Genomic DNA, 25,500 nt, shown 5'->3' with positions numbered 1-25,500 from the left:
TCTCAAAGTTTTCAGGCCACGACCCCCCCCCCCCCCAAATATTAATATTTGAACTGGGGACCCCCCCCCCCCCCCAAATATTAATATTTGAACTGGGGACCCCCCCAAATAATCTTATTTTAACTGGGGACCCCCCCAAATAATCATATTTGAACTGGGGTCCCCCCAAAATAATCATATTTGAACTGGGGTCCCCCCAAAATAATCATATTTGAACTGGGGACCCCCACTTTACAGATAATGATATTTATTTTTAGACATAATAAATATATGTACATATACCCTGCCTATACTTATACTGTTGGTTTGTTTACTATTGCGTCAACTTGCGTGAGGAAACAATGTTGCACATTAAGCTAATCATCTGGGGACCCCTTGGGTCTCATATAGAACTAGAAAGTACTGTTCCTGAAGAAACAGTGTGGGATCGCTAAGAATGTTGCTGGTATTGAGTATTGATAGTGTTAGTAGTGTTATAGGTTTGAAAGGTTTGAAAGGTTTGAAGGGTTTGAAATGTTCGAAAGGTTTAAGGTTTGAAAGGTTTGATAGGTTTGAAAGGTTCTAAAGGTTTGAAAGGTTCTAAAGGTTTGAATGGTTTGAAAGGTTTGAAAGGTTCTAACGGTTTGAAAGGTTTGAAAGGTGTGAAAGGTTTGAAAGGTGTTAGAGTATTAGTGTTAAAAGTTTTGATAGTGTTGGCAGTGTTGAATAGTGTAAAATTTATTTTTTTTAGGGTAAAACAGTGATAGCTAGGGTCTAATAGGCGGTTGCTAGGGTCTAATAGGTGGTTGCTAGGGTAAAACAGGTGGTTGATAGGGCCTAATAAGCGGTTGCTAGGGTCTAATAGGGGGTTGCTAGGGTCTAATATGCAGTTTATATGGTCTAATATGCGGTTGCTAGGGTGAAACTGGTGGTTGCTAGGGTCTAATAGGCGGTTGCTAGGGCATAATAGGTGGTTGCTAGGCTCTAATATGGTGTTGTTAGGGTATAATAAGCAGTTGCTAGGCTCCACTGTGGCTAAATGGCATTTCTCCATTGAAATGAATGGGATTGTTTTAGCAGTAAAAAGTGAAATATCTCTAAAAGTACAAATTATTTCAAAAATTCAAATGGTAGCCAATATGTCCTAAGTAGGCTGAACGTTATAGAGTTGGAATGGGAGTTTTTTAGAAGTAAAAAGTGAAATATCTCTAAAAGTACAAATGATTTCAAAAATTCAAATGGTAGCCGACATGTCCTAAGTAGGCCGAACGTTGAAGAGTTGGAATGGAGTTTGTAGCTAAAAGTATGAAGGACTAGTTAGCCGCCAAAAAACGGGCGGAAGATATAATAAATAGTGGCAATAACATTAGTGTGATCGCTTTAGCGATCCCACAATCACACATAGAGGTATAATATAACTCAAAGGTATCACAGTGCAATACACCTCGAAACCGATAGGGTCAAGTAGTCGAAAGCGTGGAGAAAATGGCCACCGATCGGATTAAAATGCTTTTTATTTAACAATACAGAAGATACGGGCACTTTTGAGGGCCCGTATATAATTTTAACATCCGTGAACATATAAGTATTTTATATTTGAAATCTGAACATTTATGTAAATGTACGTAGATGTAAATAGAAAAAGTGCAAACACACCAGGTTGAAGTTCCGCCATGACAGTCATGTTTCAGGACTAGGTACTGCGTAACCTCGCATCACCAGTCTTTCCACCTCGGAGGAAAGACTGGTGATGCGAAGGTACTGCGGAACTATAAGCCTGGTGACACGAGGTTTACAGTCGGACCAGTGTTGTGAACGGAACAAATGTGTGCAACCCCCAAATGATTCCCCCATATGATTCCAGACCAGAGGATGAAATAATGTTAAATAATGTTGAACAAACTACTTTAAAACGTGTGTAGATTCACTGCTAGTTACTCTGTATTAATACTGAGCTACACTAACAGCTCTTTCAAAACAAGTAGCTGCTGTAGAAGTTAAGTTATAAACAACAGTTTATTTATTATGATTTATTCCACAGAGAAACAGCAGTAATGAGACAGAGGAGCTGCAGAATCACTAAAACACAACACAGACATTATTCACTTTATCTTTGGAGACAATGAGGTAAGAAGCTCTTATCAAAGTGCTGTAAGACTTATACATGTCACTGACACTGTAAATGATATCATTTGTTTGTTAAAATAACTGATAAATAGCTCTATATTGTGATAGTAATCATTACTATAGAGTGTTTGTTCAGTAACAGTGTTAACTGTTAAATCCCTATTCTTAGTGGAACATTAGCCAAAAATAGCAGATCTACAAGCTCACAACGCCTCGCGTAGAGGTTTGGTGTAAAGGGAAAAAAGACTAGATATTGACGGTTAAGTGGTTAAATGTCTGAAAATACACATTAATTGAACATACACTGATGATATAGTCTATAAAGCTGTCTAAGAAATCCATGAAAATGTTTAATTTACAACATAATTATAACAAAAAAAGGGGGCACGGTGGCGCAGTCGGTAGCGCTGTCGCCTCACAGCTAGAAGGTCCTGGGTTCGATTCCCGCCGGGGACGCTGTGGGCACTGGGGGCGTGTCTTCTCCTCCGCGTCATCAGCGCCCATACCCTAGGTGGGGTTGGCGAAAGGGCCTACTCTGTGTGGAGTTTGCATGTTCTCCCCGTGTCTCCTAGGGTAGTTAATACCCTCACAAAAACATGTAGTAATCCTGGTCACTATACTGCCTCCCCCATGACAGCCGGGGCGCCTGATGGAGGGGAAGGGAACTGGTTGGAATAACGTGTTCCTTCCACGCGCTACGTCCAACCAGGGAAACTCCCCCCTGTCAGGTGACAAGAAGGTCAGTTGGCTCTCATGCCTGAAGGAAGCATGAGCTCGGCCCTGGCCTCCCTACTGTGGGGTGACAGGTGTAATACTGGTGTAGGGCTGGTGTAGTGCCCAGGATCACTTAGGAAATTGGCACCGGGTGAAAAAAATGGGTTACAAAAATCGCGGGATAAAAATTTAAAGTAAAAAAATAATAATTTACAACATAATTTTATACAATATGTAGTGGGGGGGGGGGGGGGTCCCTGCTTCCTCTCTCTCTCAGCCAAGGGGTCCTTGGCCTTAAATAAATGGTGCATTTATATAGAGCTTTTATCCAAAGCGCTTTACATAGATTGTGCATTACATTCACCCATTCACACACACATTCACACACACATTCACACACACATTCATACACACACATTCACACACACATGGTCTGAAATCACTGTTCCCACAGCAGCCGCGTTCATCGGAAATTAGTCTTTGGGTTGTTTGACTCGTTTCTAGTGTTTATATTGTGTTACTCTTTGGGCAATCTGGGAACCCATCGCCAACTGAAAATGAAAAACAGCGCCCTCTGCTGTTTGTTCTATGTCTGTTGGCTCTGGGCGGACGAAAACGTAACACCAGAGCGCAAGGAAACCGGTGTTTGTGTATGCCTTCAGCGCATCACTTCCGGTTGGTTCGACTATGTTTTCATTCCCACTAACAATATTTCTACACGGAACACTAACACCACTTCTCCCAGAGAACATGGATGGTTTTGGTTATAAGCCCACTTGTTTCTATGATGAAAGAGCAAGTTAAAATGTGAATATCTTTCCGTGGTTTTGTCTGCTCCGCGGACGCTATTGTTAAATTAGTTTCGGTTTGTTTCGAGGGGGGAAGGATCGACGGACACGTGAATCCCGCCCACTACATTTGATTGGGTAAAGCGCGGCCTGCTTCCTGATCTGAAGGCACGCCCATGCGCACACGTTATGACCTCCCCGACAGATTCCAACGCAGTGCAGAATCTGTTCTTGAGAGATTACTCTTTGGGTAAATGTGTACATTTACACCTTCAGTCGATGCTTCATATCCATATGAGTAAAATCTGTAGGGTGGTTTGTTTATTTTTGGAACACAGTTCTTATATGAAGCGATCGAAGATTCCCAAATGAGGATATCAATACAAAAAGTAAAGCCATGAACCTGCGGAATGCGCCCTCTACTGGCAGAGACGTCAGGACTTCGGTGCTCTATGCAGTAGGCCTAAACTTGAAATAAAAACAAATATTACAATAGCCTATGAACAATAGCAACAACAATTTAATCATTCATTACATTCTTTTCTTTAGGTTGGTGAACGTGCAGCTCTTGTACCATCCTCCAGTGGGCGCCGCAGCACCCTCACTACTGCTACTTCCCACGGCCGTGATTAAAACGGAGGACAGGACACAGACATTAACTGACACAGTGAGGTAAGAAGCTCTTTATTTAACCTTGGTTAAAACAACAGACATTAACTGACACAGTGAGGTAAGAAGCTCTTTATTTAACCTTGGTTAAAACAACAGACATTAACTGACACAGTTCATGTTAATGAAGTCCATGATCATAACACCAGAGGCAGCTCCACTGATCATGTTCAACCCAGATTTGGCTCAACTAAGGGTATGAACTCATTCTCATGCTATTCATCAAAAATGTGGAATGCCCTACCAAAAGGAGTAAAGGAGTGTAAAACCCTACTCACTTTCAAAACTGCCCTAAAGATACACCTTCAGGAGGCTGCAATTCGAAAATGGCCCCTGTCTAAGTCTTAACCTACCCCTCCCTACCCCCCCCCCCCCTCTTTCATTTTCCTCTTTTGTATATATATATATATTTTTTTTTCTCTCGTCATACCAGTAACCTGAAAGCTGATTGTATGACATTCTGTATAGTAGTGTGTATATCTGCCTGCCTCTTATATTTCATCATGATTTGTGTGCATGGGGTCCTCATCTTAAACAAGCGTAATGCTTAATGAGGGTTTCCAGTTTAGTAGACCTTGTATTGTGAATTTGTACTTCCATGTACTGTTATGTACTGTCATGTACTATTCTCATGTCTTTCTAAATAAACTACATCAATCAATCAATCAATCAATCAATCAATCAATCAATCAATCAATCAATCAATCAATCAATCAGTGAGGTAAGAAGCTCTTTATTTAACCTTGGTTAAAACAACAGACATTAACTGACACAGTGAGGTAAGAAGCTCTTTATTTAACCTTGGTTAAAACAACAGACATTAACTGACACAGTGAGGTAAGAAGCTCTTTATTTAACCTTGGTTAAAACAACAGACATTAACTGACACAGTGAGGTAAGAAGCTCTTTATTTAACCTTGGTTAAAACAACAGACATTAACTGACACAGTGAGGTAAGAAGCTCTTTATTTAACCTTGGTTAAAACAACAGACATTAACTGACACAGTGAGGTAAGAAGCTCTTTATTTAACCTTGGTTAAAACAACAGACATTAACTGACACAGTGTCATCTGTGTAGCGCGGCACCGAGTGTCGGCACCGAGTGTCGCGCTATGAGCTTGTAGATCTGCTATTTTTGAAAAAGAAAATCGTGATTTTTTTTAAGAACAACTGTTAGGATTTAGAAGACATTTGTCTTTAAAAAACATATAATCAAAGATTTGCAGATATTTTTTGAGATCTACAAGCTCATAGCAACATAAGTTTTTCAGGAAACTCTTAGGATTTTTATCAAAAATAGCAGAAATACCAGCTCACTTGTAGCTTGCATATCTGCTATTTCTGAGCATTTTTGAAATATTGAAAGTGTTTGGAAATCTTTGAATAATTTCGATTATTTGTTTTAACACAAATCTTCTCTTATGGGGGTCCCTGGCACAAAACATGTTTCAGATGGGGGGGTCCCCGCGGCCAAATACATATCATTTTGAGGGTCCTTGACATGATTTTCTTTTTTAGAATCGGCCTCAGGTCTTAATGAGTTAAGTATAGTTATCTCACAGAGTTACACCTGAATCTGTTTCACTCAACGTGATACAATGTGTCTCTTTCAAAACAGGCCGCCGCTTCAACGAGGCCCGGACCACACTGAAGTCGCCAAAACGGTCGACAGAACACAGACATTAACTGATGTTGAAGTCGCCAAAACGATCGACAGAACACAGACATTAACTGATGTTATAGTCGCCAAAACAGTCGACAGAAAGCAGACATCAACTGATGTTAAAGTCGCCAAAACGGTCGACAGAAAGCAGACATTAACTAACAGACAAGACAAGTAAGACTGAGTAGAGTTTAGGGATGTGCATGACTGACCAAAATCAAAGTCCATTACTGTACTGCTATTAATTGCGAATATGCGATTATTCTAAACATTTTCCATCAAATGACGTCCTGTGTTACAATAACAGCATTGCATTGGCCTGTCAACTGGTTTTCAGAAATAAACAAAGACAGTAGCATTGTGCATCTTTTACATTATTGTAACTAAACCTAACTAAACTAAACTCTACCTCTAATGTCTGAAACAGAATGCACTTGTTTTCTTTATATAGGTAACCACGCTGTGAATGACATTTGATGTCGGTCTTGTTTTTGTGCCAGAGGTAGCTTGTTATTGCTGTTGTCTCCATCATCTCCAGACTTCATGGCAGCTCAAAGTTCACAGCAGAACCCCGGCCAGGGGCAGGCAGACCCCAGGACCAGTCCAGAGGAATGGGAAGATGAATGTCCTGCTGACTCTCTGTGTCTTTCTGTGCAGAGCGACCATGAAGAGGGTGAGAATAATAACTTAGTCAACATTTACAAACACTTTACACATTGAGTGCCAGAGGTTTTACCTTTTTATTGGCGGCCTTTTTAGAGCTGCAGAAGCCACAAAAAGAGGACCCGGATGTAAACAAATGGTGTCTGGAAGATGGCCACGGGTCCCGTCTAACGACTGGAACGATAACATTCTACCGCGATCCGCCATTGCAGAGAGAAAAAAAATGTAGATTCTCGTTTATGGCACCCGACGGGTGTATTTGCAAAAAACGAGGATCTACGTTTTTGGCAGCCAATGTGTTAAAGATATAGTGCATATAATAATAATAATAGCAGATATACAAGCTCGTAGCGCAGCACCGAGTGCCGTGCTATGAGCTTGTAGATCTGCTATTTTTGAATGGCCAAAGAAATCCAAAAATGACACAGATGCGTTCCCGGATTGAACGGGTTGTAAGTGATGAACGATGTGTGTTTGAACAGACACGGAGGACCCGGTGGAGAGCATGATCAGAGACATCGGCAGCCTGAGAAACGACCCCGTCTACGGCCAGGCCATCGCCGCCATGGCCAAGGAGTTTCATCTCATCAAATCCAACGCGTCGAGGATGCTGTCCGTCTACGCCGCGAAGGATCGTAGCACCTCTTCCCAAAGAACTGCAGCGGTCCGACGGGCAACGACAACAACAACAACAACAACGACGAGACCACCAGGCCCGCCGAGCCCATGTCGGCCAACATCAACCCCTCACCCTGGCTCCAAGAGACGTCTGGCGTCCGGTCGCCAGCAGACACGCAGCAGCTCCGCCAAAAGACAGAAAATGATGGAGTACCACACTGGAAAGAAATGTCTCACATTCAAAGTTCAACATTATTTGTGTTAAAGGGGGAGAAAAAAAAAACATTACCTTTTTGTTATTACCATGTCTGCTCCCTCTCATGCCAAATAACAATTGAACAATTGTATTGTCTAGTACACAAGTATAGACATAGGCCAATAGTTTTTTTTGTTTTTAAGTGGATCAAAAAGTGGACCAACAGAAAGGGGACTGCGTTCACGTTGTCAGTACATGTGAAAAGAGGACTTGTGAAAGGACTGAAGAGGTTGTTTTTCTGGTACAACTTCAACTCTATATTTCTATTTCTGTTCACACTAGAGTTCATTTTTAGGGTTGGTTGGCACATCAGGTGATCTGTCTACGGCAAGCCTCGAGGCATAAAGTACAATGATCTGTCTACGGCAAGCCTCGAGGCATAAAGTACAATGATCTGTCTACGGCAAGCCTCGAGGCATAAAGTACAATGATCTGTCTACGGCAAGCCTCGAGGCATAAAGTACAATGATCTGTCTACGGCAAGCCTCGAGGGATAAAGTACAATATGGTAAATGGTGACGTGAACCTGGAGCGCTTTGTGTTCACAATGCACAGGTTAAGACGTGGTTCTCACTCTCGGGGTTCCTTGAGGGGATCTAAATGGACCCTTACAGGTCTGTAACTCTGAGAGTGTACACATGGAACCAAATGGACCCTTAAGGGTCTGTAACTCTGAGAGTGTACACATGGAACCAAATGGACCCTTACAGGTCTGTAACTCTGACAGTGTACAAATGGAACCAAATGGACCCTAACCCTAATTTGGTTCCATTTGTACACTCTCAAGAGCGGGTCTTTGAAATGTAAACGCTTGCATACGTGCAATCTCTTATGTAAACTGTCGTCTCTGTCGGGTGGAAACCTCATACTGTATGTTCAGAACTGTTCATTTTCAGGATTCAAATATAAAAATAGCAGATGGAGAAGCTTGCGTTTGGAGCTTGTAGATCTGCTACGTTGATGCGTTTGTGTGACGCTGTAGTGTGATCAAGTAGGACGTTGATTTATGAAAAAACTTTAAATATGGAGATATGAGGTTTCTGCCCGACGGCAACGATATACACTTTATTTTGAAAAGCGTGTTAACTTTGATGCACTGGGAACATGTTTTCATGCCTTCTGTGATGTTTTTAGTTCTGCAAAATAAAGTCATGTCACAGCAAACACTGACAGTAATCAGCCTATATGCTCGCTTAAGATTTTGCACTAGGGCTGCAACAGTTAATATAACTATTTGAGTTTCATTGATTATATATTTAATTGTTTGATAAAAATTTAAAAAAAGTATCGTACTACTTTTTTAAATTGTATTTGCTATATGACGTGTACTGCAAAAATAGCCGATCTACAAGCTCACAACGCGTCGCATCACGACACATTCTGAGATTGTATATATAGGGCTTATGTGGTTAATGGCAGGTTGTTTGCTTCATCATAATAACTAAAGATTAAACCATAAATGAGTTTTTCCTTTTCTCAAATTATTTTATATACTTTGCATTTGCTATTGCTCAGTGAGGTTCCTCTACGGGGAAGAGGAGCGCTTTTCTTTTCTGTTTTTCTCCAACTCAAACAGGCAGACACGATGAGTCGCTATGCTAGGCTAACGCTCTGAAGCAATGCCAATGGACCGGCATGTCTAATGGTAAGACCCTTCTACTTTCAATGCAAATCAAAACAATGGTCAAAATGGACAATATCTTAAGCACTGCCTTCAAAATGATATTCAGAATGTGAATTGATGAGAAGAGGGTAATATTTATTAACCCCTCAGGGACAAATAGTCCATTTCAGCTGCCAGGGTGTAAATAAAGCGATCATGGAAATAAGAAAATGCCCAAAGAACTGAAATATCAACTTTTACATCATTTAGATCAAACAGAACCTGCTTTATCATCTGTCCCCAGATGATGTCTATACAGTGTAAGTGTTTACAGGGTATCTGCACATTTCTACAGTGACAATTTAAGAACCTTTTTCCATACCTCTAAAATAAAAGATTAAATAAGACCATTACTGTGTCAAAAGTAATGGTCAAACATTGGCCAGGTTTTCAAATATTACCTAAAAAAAAGGCAAAACTTGTGAAAATAGCTGATCTACAAACAATACATGCTCCCAATGCCTCGCAAGTACGCAAGGCGTTGTGAGCTTGTAGATCTGGCTGTTTTCACAACATTTATCTGTGGAACTGAGTCAAACTAAATGTAATGTCTCAACTCCTACAATTCCAAGTGCTTGTCAGGGTGGGGGGTCCCCAGTTCAAATATGATTATTCTGGGGGGTCCCCAGTTAAAATATGATTATTCTGGGGGGTCCCCAGTTAAAATACGATTATTCTGGAAGGTTGTGGCCTGAAAAGTTAGAGAAACCACTGATGGAATGTTAACACAATATAATGGGCACAACTGCAGTGGTTGAAGTTGGTCTCTCTGCTCTTCTATTGAGAAATGTGTGTTTAATATATCATGTGGTGTGTAAGGACACCTACTGGTGGACAAGAGGTATTGCATGAAGGTCATATCACAAATGTATCCTTTGCTCAAACAATAGTTGGACAGTAATTAAGTACATTTACTCGAGTACTACTATTGTCTTTTGTTAGGTAAGGTAAGCACTTAATTAACTCAAATTAACAATAACAAATATGGCATTCATTTAAAAATATGAAATATGGAGATACAAGGTTTCTGCCCAGCAACAACAACGATATGCTAAATGATGTCCATGATAATGTAAACAAGAAACAATGTCAAATACCTGTATTGTTTTAAGAGCCTCTGACGCTGTGAGGCCCTCATCTGTTGATACAGCTTCTGTTACTGTTGGAACATACTCTGTACAGGATACATTAAAGTAACTAAGTACATGTACTCTGTACAAGACACAGTAGAGGTGTAAAGTAACTACATATAGCTTACTCTGTACAACAGTGGTTTTCAGCCTTTTTCATGCCAAGGACCCCTAAATTGATATACATTTGGCCGCGGACCCCCATCGGAAAATGTTGTGCCAGGGACCCCCCAGAAGCAAAGATTTGAGTTAAACAAATCCGCTTTAAAAATACATATATGTTCAAAGATATGCACACATTTTCAAGATTTTTCAAAAATAGCAGATCTACAAGCTCATAGCGCGGCACTCGGTGCCGCGCTATGAGCTTGTAGATCTGCTATTTTTGAATAGCCAAAGCTAAGTGGTTAAAATGATTGTGACGCTATGTTAACACATTTTGCTGGGGACCCCCTGGTACCCCCTCAAGGACCACTGGTGGTCCCCAGACCACCGGTTGAAAACCACTGCTGTACAAGATACTAGGGGTGTAACGATACATTTTAACAACGATTCGATACGTATCACGATACTTGGTTGTCGATACGATACATGAACGATACAGGTTAATTTAGAACGATACGATATGTTTCGATTCAGTGATTTAGTCGATATGATACATGAACGATACAGGACAGGTTAATTTAGAACGATACGATTCGATTCAATGACTGAAGGAGGGAGACTGCTTCCGGCAATACAGATTTGCTTGCCAGGAACTGTCCGCCCCCCCCCCCCCTTTTCTCAGACCAGGTGAGTGGTAAAGTAATGAAAATGTCTATGCCGACTCCTGAGGCCTTCCTGGCCAAGCGGCAGAGCGTGGAGACGTTGGCCAAGTCCATGGTGAAGAGCAGTCAGCAGAAGATGAAAAAACAGCAGAGGGACTGGTGTGTCATTGTTTCTCCTTTCTTTCTTTTGAACAAATACACCATTATTACCAGAAATAAGTCTATGAGCTCTCAACGCATGTGATAGATTGTGAGCTAATAGATCAGATATTTCGGGAAATGATTGAACATTTCAAAACATTTTTGAAAAGGTAAAATGTATGCCTAAATACATCAGGTTGAAAGTGGTTACAAATCGGGGCCAACACTGATGTTGTTGAAAAAAGTCAAATAGTGACCAATACATTATTATTAATTATTAATTATTAATAGTGACCGATACATTATTATGAATTATTAATTATGAATAGTGACCGATACATTATTATTAATTATTAATTATTAATAGTGACCGATACATTAGCCAAACGGATATATGGGTCAAGCTCTATTTCAGAATACTTTCACAGCTCTTCCTCCATACTTAGCAGCAATGTTGTGTTGTATTGCTGCTAAGTATGGAGGAAGAGCTGTGAAAGTATTCTGAAACTTTTTTCAACAACATCAGTGTTGGCCCCGATTTGTAACCACTTTCAACCTGATGTATTTAGGCATACATTTTACCTTTTCAAAAATGTTTTGAAATGTTCAATCATTTCCCGAAATATCTGATCTATTAGCTCACAATCTATCACATGCGTTGAGAGCTCATAGACTTATTTCTGGTAATAATGGTGTATTTGTTCAAAAGAAAGAAAGGAGAAACAATGACACACCAGTCCCTCTGCTGTTTTTTCATCTTCTGCTGACTGCCCTTCACCATGGACTTGGCCAACGTCTCCACGCTCTGCCGCTTGGCCAGGAAGGCCTCAGGAGTCGGCATAGACATTTTCATTACTTTACCACTCACCTGGTCTGAGAAAAGGGGGGGGGGGGGCGGACAGTTCCTGGCAAGCAAATCTGTATTGCCGGAAGCAGTCTCCCTCCTTCAGTTTCTGTTTTGGGAATCAGGGGGTCAAACAGTGCTGGCATCTTTGCTAAAATGGAGACACTTGAATCCTAATATTGCTGTATCTTGTTTAATCCCACATCAATGGCTTCATTTGTTATGCCCTGAGGGCGGAGCCTGTCTGCAGGGAGTGTTGGGCGGGAGGAGTAGGACGAAGGCTCCACGTCCTCCCGGTGGGGGCTCCTCACTGACAGGTGAGTCAGTAGGATACGACAGCAGTGACAACACAGACGTGTGTGTGGGGAGGAATCATTTGGTATAACGACTAAATTGGGCTAAAAAATTAAAATAAAGTTTAGACAAAATTATTTTAAATAATATGGCCATGTTGGAGTATTTTTTTTAAAATTATTATGTGGTTATTATGTAATATTAGCCTTACTAATGTTAGTGGGAGAACGGAATGCTGTGTAAAATAGGTGGATATACAATATTTCAATTCTCAACCTGCTGTTTCAATAAAGCTGGTCTCTGTAGAGCAGCACCACGGAAGTATTGAAATGGAACTAGAAGTAACGTTTCAATGATGCAATGTTTTGGTCACACCATGAGCACAAATACCATTATTTACCATCTGATGAAGATGAAGCTTTGATCATGTGAACTGGGAGATGTCTTTCAGCACGCCCCTAGGAATGATGTCAATGACTTCTCAGCCACTGGTTTTATCATTAAATGCATTTATCATCATCATCTGTTTTTATGTCTGGAGACACCCGTCCAGGACAGGCTTCAGACGCGCCTCCTGCAGGAGACTTGGCTCAGATATGAACACATTTGATTTGGCGTGATAGGGCCCCGTTGCGACCGCATGCCCTTGCTGACAATGGATTATAACAGCTATGGGGAATTCCCTTTGACTAAGTGGTTGAGATGTTGGCTTTCCACCCGGGTTCGAATCCCGGGCGTTACAATGGTGCCGTGAATGTAGTGGAGTGTAGCAGAGCGGCTCACAACCTCAGCCTGATGGCCGAAAACTCTAATATCTCATCCGAGCTATAGGGAATTCCCTTTGGCTTATTGGTTAATATGTTGGCCTTCCCTGCGGGAGACCCGGGTTAGAATTCCGGGCGTTACACATTGTCAGAGTTTGACATTTGCCTCCTTGTTATCTGACTTTGTTCCCTAGTTTCTTTTTTTTTATTCTTGACCCTTATAACTCTTCACTTGAAAATGCAGTGTGTTGGCAGCTTGGTATGAGAATGTTCACCCACTCTTACATCTGTACATTTGTGATGTGACATTAATTAAATCTGAATCTGAGATGCAGACTGGATGAAAAAAAACATTCACAACGTATGGCAGCTGATTACAGTTAGGATTTGTTAATGCAAATGATGCATTTCCCCCTCAGTGATCAATAAAGCTCTGATCCATAATCCATATGCAGCATTCTGTGTCCTGCATAATAGCTTCAAATTACTTTTCTTTCCCCTTTTACCTCAGCAACTTTGAGCGATTGTTCGGTAGAACAATATTATATAGACCCATATTATATCCTGCCTTGCTTTATTATTATAATCTGGTTCTGTGGCGTCTCTGCTTAAACCTTGGAAAACGATTTTCTTTTTATGTACATATTGGAGCGATGAGATACTCTATTCACTCTCACAAAAGTTGAGCTTATAATCCATTGTGTGTGGGACTCACTTGCCCAAAACACCAGAGCTACGAGCTGACATGGTGTCACGATGCGAGTGTTATAAATAGACCTGACTAAAGAGCTGGACCAGTGTTACTGAACACACTATGACAAAGGTTACTATAGGAATGTAGAGCTATTACACGCCCTTTAAGAAGATTTGTGAATGAGGCCCGTTGCGCTTGAAGTACATGAAGTGTAAATACTCCAAACTCAAATCATATAAAGCTCTCACAACTACAAACCGTGAACAGGTGTTTCTTCAGTGTGGATGTTGCATATGCAGGTGTTTCCTCAGGTTGCTTCTGAAGCTCTTGTCACATTGTTTGCAGTGGAAAGGTTTTTCTCCGGTGTGGATACGCTCGTGCCTCTTCAGATCACCTAACTGACTGAAGCTTTTGGAACACTTGTCACAGTGGAAAGGCTTTTCTCCGGTGTGGACGTGCTGGTGTCTATTAAGACTACCTAGCACACTGAAGCTCATGTCACACTGTTTACAGTGGAAGGGCTTTTCTCCCAAGTGGACGCTCTGCTGGTGTCTGGTCAGATTGCCCATCACGCTGAAGCTCTTATCGCACTGCGTGCAGCGGAAAGGTTTTTCTCCGGTGTGGATGCGCCGGTGCGCCTTCAGACTACCGAACTGACTGAAGCTCTTTCCACACTCGTCGCAGTGGAAAGGCTTCTCTCCGGTGTGGATACGCCGGTGAGTCTTCAGCTGGCGTACCGTGGTGAAACTCTTGCCACACTCGTCACAGTTGATGGGTTTGTCTCGTATGGTGTGGGCACGCTGGTGTGTCTTCAGGTGGCCCGACAGGGTGAAACTTCTGTCGCATTGTTCACAGTGAAAAGGTTTGTCTCTTATAGTGTGCACACGCTCGTGTCTGTTCTGGTGTCTCGTCAGATCGCGTGAATAAAGGAATGTCTTGTCACATCGTTCACAGGGGAAATGTCTTTCTCCGGTGTGTCTCCTCTGGTGTCTCCTCAGTTTCCATACGTTTCTAAAACGCTTGTCACACTCTTTACAGATGTGTCTTTTCTTTCCTGTGTGAGATGGAGGATGCGTCTTTACGTCTCCGGGTTGAGGTAAAGTCTCTGTAAACTGTTGATGACTGTACGATTCTGGCACGTCTGTGTCTCCTTGTTCCCGGCTGGTTGCAGAGATCTGCTGACAGGCTGCTGAGGTGGTCTGGCTGCTGAGGTGGCCATTCCTCAGCATTTTGCAGCAGAGGTCGTTGTCGTTCCTCGTCGTGTGTTTAGGAGTCAATGCATATGCACATCTGCAGACCTGAGTCCGGACATATTGAGACCTCGCCCTTTCCAGGAGGGGTAGTTCATCAAAGCTGCTCCGATACATGGACTGCGATGGGGATGGGAGTTGTGTATTAGTAGTGGACGAATGTATTACTCTCTCAACCTCTCTCTGTGTCTCTCTCTTCAGACACTCTATCTCTGTTTTAACGTCTTGAATTCCCTGCAGGACCCCCTCAATCTTTGCAGCGAAGTCGCTTTTCATCAGGTCCAGTTTTTGAATAATGTCCGCGTTTCGAGTCATTTCAACTGCAGCCATTCCTCTCTGGAGGGAAGCAGCGCTAGCATTACATGTAAAGCTAGCATCGCTAGCATTACCTGTAGAGCTAGCCATTCCTCTCTGGGGATTAGCAGCGCTAGCATTACATGTAGAGCTAGCAAGACTGCTACCATCAAAGTCGTCCCCCTCCATTACCGGGACAGGACTTGTTTTATTACTCTTCTTCCCTTGTATCTTCGGCATAGTGTTGCTCAGGAACACTGTGTAGATATATAGAAACCGTTTGGTATTTGTGTACGTATGCTTAAAGAAGTGAACAATGCCAGGAGCTCACAAAAAGAGATGTGACTAGCTCAGAGCCATAAACAAGCTCCTTCCACACTCTTATGTTCTGTCTGAAAACATTTCTGAGGAAAATCTGCTTCTACTAGTATGAAGTGAATCAGGTCAATATTATATTGTGGCTCTAATAGTATGAAGTGAATCAGGTCAATATTATATTTTGTCTCTACTAGTATGAAGTGAAAGTCTACAGACATCTTCACACCTTATACAGGCTCTGTACCAGGAGCTCTGGTACGATGTCTCTCACAACACAAACCGTTGTCAGGGAAACCAGAAAGGATGATTTGCGCAGACTGTCGTCCCTCCATATTTGAGCAAGACTGATATGTCATCAATGTGACGTCATCACCATGACAACAGAGATCCACATGGAACATAGAGTTGTTATATTCTATCTTTTAGAGTGTGGTGGGGAATCCTCACCCAGCGCATATGTTACAGTATGATTGGAAAACCAGTCAGATTGAAAAAGGTGTGGGGGGGGGGGGGAGGAGAATCTACGATTCTGCCCCTATCGGGACATAACACATGACGGCGCTGAGTCGGCTGAAGGTGACTTTGCAACCAGTGTTGCCAGATTCTGTGAGAGAAACAAGCAACCAGGTCTAGGAAAACCAGCCCAAAAGAAGTGACTATGGGCCACATGAGCACTTTAACATATACATCAGCTATTTGAAAATAGCAGATCTACAAGCTCACAACGCGTCGCGATGTGACGCGTTGTGAGCTTGTAGATCGGCTATTTTCAAATAAAATCTTGCAGGGAAATTACAATAAGCAGATCTGGCCACCCTGTTTGCAACCTTCGGCACGGTGCCTCTTGTAGCTCAAGTCCCCTTCAGACGGCGCGCCTCCGTCGGGGCAGAAGAACGAGTTCACCTTTTTCAATCCGACTAGTTTACCAATCTTACTGTGTAGCACATACACCTCCTACCGGGTATAAATTCATACATCATTGTGGCAATAAATGCAGTCGGTGTTTCGTCTGTATTTATGGTCACTGCCTGCACATTAGTGTCCTTTATGTCAGTGTCTATGTCACAAACTACCTCAAGGCCATTGGTCGAGCCATGGACCTCGGTGATCAAACTTAACATTTATTTTCCCGGCATAATTGAAGTATTTAAAAATATATATATAGGTTTTGTCCCAATTCTCAAGAATGGGTGACCTACACCAGTGGTTTTGGTTAGATTAAGCCTCTCAGACCCAAGACTTTAAAAATATTTTGTTGTTGGATACGATTTTGTCCACAATTCCATTTCATTTTACGCTCTCAAGAGTTAAAGATCTACCTAATGAGGGTCCATTTGGTTACCAACTCTCCATCATTTAGCTGGGGACCACCTGGAACCCCCTCAAGGACCACTGGTGGTATCCAGACCACTGTTTGAGAACCACTGACCTACACAATACCTTGGTCCACCTGGGCGCTCCGACATAGTCTATTCTTAACATGTGAGTGTAAATGGCGCGGCCCGGGGCTCAGGAATGACTTTCATTTAGTCGATAAGCTTTCTCCTCTGCAGAGAGAGGTCTGTGATGGATTCTACAAGACAGCGTCTTTCTGTGAAACACACACCACTGGTGACATCAACGCATAAGTCTGTCTGAACGACAGGGAAGCCTGGGCTTATGGCACGTATCACATTTCTTTTGTCATGTGAAATCCATGTATGTAAAATGAAACCCTCTAGTCCCTGTATAAATGTACTAAAGATCGTACATTTCCATGTGGACGTAAAATCTATCCGAACGAAACACTTTGCTGCATTTGCTGCACAAAATGCATTCAATCCAGACATATTTTGTTGTCGTCTGATAGGAATGCAAATGTTTTCTCCAATTTTGTTTCGTCAATGTTGCTTTTGACTGATAATTGTCTGGCCTACAAATCCCGTGTTGATTTAAATATGAGATTTAACACACACACACACACACACACACACACACACACACACACACACACACACACACACACACACAATACTGTACAGCTTGCTTCTTTAACTGATGTCACGGTATTGCGGTGATATAAATGGTAAATGGTGCATTTATAGATCACCTTTCTCCTTTACAGTGTGCTTTACATTCACTCACACACACACACACACACACACACAGACACACACACACACACACACACACACACACACACACACACACACACACACACACACACACAGACGGCAGAGGAAACCATGCAAGGCGCCGACTTGCTCATCAATCAGGGCCAGTTAGGGGTTAAGTGTGTTGCTCAAGGACACTTTCGACGGTAACAAAGGGCTTAGCCGGGGGGATCAAACCGCGACCCTTGACGATTCCCGGCCGCTCGTATACCTCCTGAGCCACTACTGCCGCAGCATGCTGCTTGACGGAAGAAGAAGAAGAAGAAGAAGAAGAAGAAGAAGAAGAAAAGGTTTGTGGTTGTGTGCACGGTGGCTAACACACTGGCATCCAGTTTCTGTCATGTGCAAAGCATTGAGGTAAAGGAATGTCTGCCCTGTATCCGTTTACATGAGATAATGTCAGCGTATGACAGATGCACTGCAGTGTGCTGCTGCTGTCACCTGACTCCTCTGGCCCTGCATGCTCCACTGTCCTCCATGAGGAGCTGAGACCTGATCCTCTGTGCAGCGAAACATCTTCAGTGTTCATGTAACACTAAGAGAGAGAGAGAGCGTTCAAATGCAACCGCACTGACCCGGAGTTAAAGCTGCTGTAAGGGATTATTTTTTGTTAAAATGACGTAGCTTCATATCCTTGGTCCCCCAGGGCTCTGTACTAGGTCCGCTATAGTATTTCCTCTCTACGCCAAATTGAATTTGCCCGAAAATCTACAAGCTCTATACAGTGAGGTTGTAGATCTGCACGCTTTGACCAATGTTCACCAGATTAGGAACGCTGGGGTTCATGTTAAAATAGAGCTGGGTTATAAGGGGGGGAACTTATTATTGGTGATTATATATATATTATAGAGGTCCGGGCCGGCGCCGCTATATGCGGCCCGAACACCTACGTTGCACCCCCAATCTGATGGCAATATATGGAGATCTTTGTTTCTGTCAACCCTTGTCCCCTTTATGCCCATATATGGAGATCCCTGATGTCATCAGTAAATGCCCATATATGGGAATGCTGATATGCTCATATATGGAGATTTCTGTATCTGTCAGTCTTTGGCCCCTTTACATTTTATGCCCATATAAGGAGTTCTCTGTATCTGTCAGTCCTTGTCCCTTCTATGCACATATATGGAGAGTCCCTTTCATGGAGCTGATGCCATGACAACACATTGAGGTTAGACAAAACACTCCATATTAGGGCGTGGATGCATTGGGAACTCCTAATGGTTAAGGCTGAGTCATGGTGACATGAGTGTGATGTCAGAGGTCCGTCCGTCCGTCCGTCCGTCCGTCCGCCGGCCGGCCGGTCGGTCCTCCCTTGGATGAATACCTGGACATCAATCCAAAACAGGAAGATGACAGTGGAAAAATCAAGGATGCCGTGGCCGAGGAAATACCATCATCTAAAGTTCTCCTCAGTTCAGTAACTTCCTGTTCCACACACCTCCTCAGTTCAGTAACTTCCTGTTCCACACACCTCCTCAGTTCAGTAACTTCCTGCTCCACACCACCTCAGTTCAGTAACTTCCTGTTCCACACCACCTCAGTTAAGTAACTTCCTGCTCCACACCACCTCAGTTCAGTAACTTCCTGTTCCACAAACCTCCTCAGTTCAGTAACTTCCTGTTCCACACCACCTCAGTTCAGTAATTTCCTGCTCCACACCACCTCAGTTCAGTAACTTCCTGTTCCACACCACCTCAGTTCAGTAACTTCCTGTTCCACACCACCTCAGTTCAGTAACTTCCTGTTCCACACCACCTCAGTTCAGTAACTTCCTGTTCCACACCACCTCAGTTCAGTGACCACTTCCTCTTCTTGAATCAAATTCCTTTTTTTTTTTTTTTTTTTTTCTTTTTTTTTTTTACTGTTAGACAAGTTTTAGTCAACTAAATATAAGATTCTAGTCGACTAAATCTACAGTTGATTTAGTCGACTAAAATGTATGTTGGCGGTGCCTTGATGGCGTCATAATGGCTGATTTTACACTTGGTTGCATGCTGAAAGTAGCTGATCTACAAGCTGCGACGCGTTGTGAGCTTGTAGATCTGCTATTTTCAGAGCGCAAACCCCGAGTGCAACCAAGCATAAAATTGCTTGTCTTTTAGTTCTAGTCCCTCCCTAATATATCTTTTTTTATTTGTTGACGAAATTGTCAATATATTTAGTCTTAGTTTTAGTCATCGTAGCTTAGTTTTTATTTCGTTTTTATTTCGTTTTCGTCAGTGAACAAAGGTAGTTGACGAACATTTTTCGACATAGTTTTAGTCGACAAAATCAACACTGCTTTGGAGGAAGATGATGTGCATGTTGAATGCTAGAAGCATGGGATGTATTTTGAAGCACGTGGCTTTAAAACTAGAAAAACGTGCTCCTAGGAGGCGCAGAGATCTTTGCCAGGCCGGGGTTGCCTATCCTGGGGCAGTGTCAGTCGTGGGGTCGTGCAGCTGTCACTTCTGCCCACAGGGGGTGCCACAAACGCAAATAGTTGCACCGTATGTTGTACAAAACCTCGTTTTCCTGACAACTGTGCCCCACGACTGAGAAACCTGGGTAGGCCACCCGGCCTGTTGGAGATATACGCTCTGTGGAGCATACGTTTCTATTATTTCATTATTTTATTTTACATGCAAATAAATAACATGTCAATACTATATCCTGTACAAAACAACCCACTGTCAAAACTGCCAGAACAGAATATCCAAATCATCCCACATATTTGACTGGGATGTATAACTGTAAAATGTTTATTTGTTAATTTATATATTACCCCATTAGCTGACGCCTAAACGACAGCTAGTCTTCCTGGGGTCCAAAATATCCCTTACACCACCTTTAATGGTTTAAATGATGTACTGTAAGAGCCAAACATACTGCCAGTGGGCTTGCACTGCAAACGGTCATATTTGAATGTTGAATGGCACAGCAATATCATCAATACCCAACAAGTTAATAGATGTTGAGAGCAGGGTTGCCAGGTCTGCTTATTATAATTTCCCCGCAAGATTTTATTTGAAAATAGCCGATCTACAAGCTCCCAGAGCTTGTAGATCGGCTATTTTCAAATAGCTGATGTATTATGTTAAAGTGCTCATGTGGCCCATAGTCGCTTCTTTTGGGCTGGTTTTCCAAGACCTGGTTGCTTGTTTCTCTCACAGAATCTGGCAACACTGGTTGAGAGGTGAGTGAGGTCTGGTAGGCAGCCGTGATCACAGAATAACAGTTCAAACTCCAACTCAACCCATTAGAGCCAGAACAGTATATCCATCAGGCCAATTATATCGGCCGTTATTGAAGACATATCTGCAATTATGTAGCCGATGACATGGCAATTTTTAACCACTTTCAACCTGGCGTCCCTTGGGCATATAGTTGATTTCTTTCAAACTATTACAAAAAAAAATCAAAAATGGTAGATCTAAAAGCTCACAATGTTGTACTTTTTTTGACCAAATATGGGTCAGAATATGGGTAATCGGTGCACCTAGGACCGTCCTGAATTAGGATCAGCATCAGACCCAGCACTCGGTCATCAGTGGAGCTCTAGAGGTGAGCTCTGGTAAGTGGCCGTAATCACAGAATAAATAAGAGTTCAATCTCCATGCGGTCAAACCCTCCCCCATCACAGCCTCATGCCAGCTGCTTGTAATGCTATTACATCTAAAGCACCAATGTGGTCAATAAGAATTAGATCTAATGGTAGCTCAATGGGAGGCCTGTGGCTTTTTGGTCAACCATACGAATGGTAGAGTTTAATGTCAGGGTTGTGTGTCATCCAATCCAACCTCCTCCTCCTCCTATAACTTCATCAGTCATTTTAAATATCACATGTCCTGCACGAGGGATGAGGAAATGCATTTTGATTGGCATCGACCTTGTCCAATTTGAATAATTGTGAATGATTTAAGGTATTAGCGTTTCCTCATGAATAATTCATCATCTTCCACCCACACTGTTCCGCCCCTGGGAAAAGGTAGACTATTAGATCCCATAGACCAGAGGGACGGACGGTAGGTCACGCTGGGATTGGCAAGTTTGCTGTCATGGCAATGGTTATGTTTTTATTTATTTATTATGTGTTTAAAAAATAAAACAAAACCAAAAACTACTTTGCAGCATTGACTGTGGTGGGCTATATACCATTGGTTCTCAAGCCCCCTTTCCACTGCAGCTTAAGCACCACACCACACCACACCACACCACACCGCATCAAAATATCTACCGTTTCCATTACACAAAAGTACCCCCTCTCAAATCCACAGGTATGAGTAGCAGACTCCGGTCATTGACACTCATTTGTAATGTAAACATAGGTGGAGGTCATTGCTTTTTGTCTAACAATGTAATGTAAATGAGTGGCCAACTGTCCTGTATACAAATGCAAATCACCTGTGCACGTGCGGGTGAACCATTTGGTTCGGTATGAACCAAATGGATCCTTATAACTGTGATTATAATACAATTATAATGTATTACAACTATGCTAATTATAATACACTATAATGGATTATAACTGATTATAATACAATATAAATTATTATAATTTATTACAACTATGATAATTATAACACACTATAATAGATTACAACTGTGATCATAATACACTATAAAGTAGTATAATGTTTTACAACTATGATAATCATAACACACTAGAATAGATTTTAACTGTGGTTATAATAATCTATAAAGTATTATAATGTTTTACAACTATATCCTGTTCTAAATAAAAAGTCTGAGTGATCAGTCATTATGAAGTGTTTGACCCCGTTTGGCCTAGCTCAGACCTACCCAGGACTGGGTACTTTTTGGCACCAGTTTAGTACCACTTACACACCACTCTACCCACTTCATTGTAGTGGAAACCGAGGCACAAGTGGACGGTGTGGTGTGGGGTAGGGTGAGGCCATGTATATGGAAAGCGCTGTGAGCTTGTACATCTGCTATTTTTGAACAGCCAAAATTAAAATATTGAAAATGTTTACATAAATCTTCTCTTCTGGGGGCCCCTGGCACCAAACAGTGGGCAAATACAGTACAATTGGGGGTCCTTTCCTTGGCATGAAAAAGTTTGAGAACCACTGATATACTATCTATCAGTATCTATCCATTGACATGTTTATAAATATTATACTATTTAAACTGATCACATTCACAAACCTTTAATGCTGTCCACACAGAGGAGAGTTAGTGTATAATGATTCATTACAATACAGCCTCCTCCTCAAAATATGTTTTAATATTAATGGACATTGTTTGTTCCATATTATTATTTCTCATCTAAGTTGCTCCGTCACAATCGACAGAGCAATTTAATGAAAAATTATAATAATAAACACAAGGAATAGACAATAAACAAGAAGCTTACAGAAATAATTGGCCATAAGTAAGTAGCCTTATTTATACTAAAATATTTTTTTAAATACTACCTGTATACTAAAATACTTATACTAAAAATTTTAGTATTTCTATCATTCTATTTCTATAATACTAAATACTAAAAATGTTACATTTCTATAATTCAAAAAAATAATATATATATAGTATTTCTATAATACTAAATACCAAACATTTTTGTAAATCTATAATGCTAAATACCAAAAAATGTTAGTATTTCTATAACACTAAAATACTATTTACTATTTCCACTGTTTACTGTCACACCGGTTGGTTGCTCGACAACCAAGCTGACCAATCACAGCGCGGAAACGAGCGAGTCCCTCCAGCTCATGGGAACGCAAGACCGTCTCTCTCTCAACCGGTCAGCGGTTGCCCAGACAACCAACCACCAGCCGACCAATCCAATGGCAGCGTGGCTGGCTCGAGCGTCCCTACGGCCAATGGGACTTTAAGACCCTGTGTGTGCGCGTGTGGCAGTGTGTGTGTGTATGTGTGTGTGCCTCGCTTTACCGTGTTGCGTCGCTGCGTGGCAGCACTGCTGGACACACACACACACACACACACACACACACACACACACACACACACACACACACTGCCTCTGACTGCTGCAGCAGCACAACAACACAACAACACACACACATTGTAACACCGCTGCTGCTGCTGCTTATTATTCATCATTATTCCTCATGAAGCGTCTTTTCTACTAAACTCTCCGCCGTCTAGAAGCTTCTCTCAGTGCGGTGGGTTAGGGTAGTAGGTTAAGGTGGGTTAGGGTAGTAGGTTAAGGTAAGGTAGCTAGGTAGGTTAGGTGTGTGTGTCCTCACTAGTATAGTATAGCAGCGTGTAGGGGGGCGCCGTGTGGGGTATGATTAGGTTTTACATACACATACATAGGAAGTGGATTGTATCTCTATTATAACACTGGACTGGACGGGACGGGATGACCGCCGTGATGCGACGGAACGCACAGTGAGACACCACGGTAAGAGCACATAGAAAGACTCCTTTTGCTGCTGGGGGGGGGCACTGATCTACAAGCTGACAACAGCTTGTAGATCAGTGTTTTTTTTTTGTTTTTTTGGTAAGCAACAACACCCCCCCTTTTTTAATCGTTTTGTTTTTGTCTGCTCTTATCTCATGTTCATATTTTAAAGCCTCTAGATGTTCTAATTTAAAGCCTCGTTTTATTGCTGGGGGGGAAAAGCACTGATCTATTACAGGCTGTGTGTCAGCTTGTAGATTAGTGTTTTTTTTTTGGGGCAAGCAACACTACCCCCTTTTTTAAATCGTTTTGTTTTTGTCTGGTCTTATAGCTCAATCTCTTATTTTCATATTTTAAAGCTTCTAGATGTTCTAAAGCTGGGGAGAAAAAATGATGTGCTTTTTTTTTGGCAAGCGACTACCCTTGGATCGTTTCTCTTAGTCTTATCTCAATCTCTATTTCTAATAATAATAAATGTCTGTGCATCATGGCTGCATGTGTAAGAAGGACCTTATCTATCTATCTGTGTCTGCTCTGGTCTAATGTAAACTGTATGTCTATTGTGTGATGCTAGCGGATGGGATGAACCACTAATTATAGGCTTGTTTTCAATTAACACTGGAGCGTTGATAACATCTACACCGAGATGAATGAGAGTCATTCATAATTTGCAACCTGAGGCCTCTCTCTCTACACTACACACCAGTATACACACTAGTATACACTAGTCTCTACACACTAGTATACACTAGTCTCTACACACTAGTATACACACTAGTATACTTTAGTCTCTACACCTAAGTATACACACTAGTATACACTAGTATACACACACACTAGTATACACACTAGTCTCTACACACTAGTATACACACTAGTATACACTTGTCTCGACACACTAGTATACACTAGTCTCTACACACTAGTATACACACTACAGTAGTATACACTACTAGTCTCTACACACTAGTATACACTAGTCTCTACACACTAGTATACACTAGTATACACTAGTCTCTACACACTAGTATACACACTAGTATACACTAGTCTCTACACACTAGTATCAGGGTCCCCACGGTCATGAAATTCCTGGAAATATTTTGAAATTGAAAAAAAAATAATCCAGTACTGGAAAAGTTTGGGAATTGATCAAAGGTCCTGGAATTTATCAAGGGTCCTGGAAAAATATTTGGCTATGCATTGTTTTTGGCTATTGATTTTGTTAATACAAAACATTTTCATAAACATGTATAACATCACACGAAATATGTAACATAAGTAGTTTTTCGCCGAACGGGCTGTGTGATGGCATATATTATTTAAATAAA

General features: G+C 41.7%; 3 protein-coding genes across 6 annotated transcripts in view; all 3 read left to right on the top strand.

Annotated features, from left to right (window-relative positions):
• The window catches only part of LOC308104861 (ankyrin repeat and SOCS box protein 12-like), a 396,083-nt gene that overhangs the window by 15,657 nt on the left and 354,926 nt on the right, over window positions 1-25,500 (top strand). The window lies entirely within an intron of this gene.
• On the top strand, window positions 1,869-7,572 carry LOC308104668 (uncharacterized protein). The gene is made up of 6 exons (XM_080455131.1): window positions 1,869-1,893; window positions 2,021-2,106; window positions 4,158-4,280; window positions 5,897-6,115; window positions 6,480-6,614; window positions 7,087-7,572. The coding sequence occupies exons 5-6, from the start codon at window positions 6,485-6,487 to the stop codon at window positions 7,485-7,487; spliced, it is 531 nt and encodes a 176-aa protein (XP_080311257.1). The 5' UTR covers window positions 1,869-1,893; window positions 2,021-2,106; window positions 4,158-4,280; window positions 5,897-6,115; window positions 6,480-6,484; the 3' UTR covers window positions 7,488-7,572.
• The window catches only part of tanc2b (tetratricopeptide repeat, ankyrin repeat and coiled-coil containing 2b), a 332,731-nt gene continuing 331,238 nt past the window's right edge, over window positions 24,008-25,500 (top strand). For all 4 annotated transcript variants that reach the window (XM_080455415.1, XM_080455412.1, XM_080455411.1 and 1 more), the window contains exon 1: window positions 24,008-24,169. The gene's annotated coding sequence lies outside the window, so the exon portion shown is untranslated. The remainder of the gene's footprint in view (window positions 24,170-25,500) is intronic.

This window comes from Gymnoscopelus braueri, assembly GCF_963280865.1.
Source record: "Gymnoscopelus braueri genome assembly, chromosome: 17".
Classification (NCBI taxonomy): domain Eukaryota; kingdom Metazoa; phylum Chordata; class Actinopteri; order Myctophiformes; family Myctophidae; genus Gymnoscopelus; species Gymnoscopelus braueri.
Note: the sequence above shows the minus strand (reverse complement) of the source record. Positions and strands in the feature narration are given on the sequence as shown.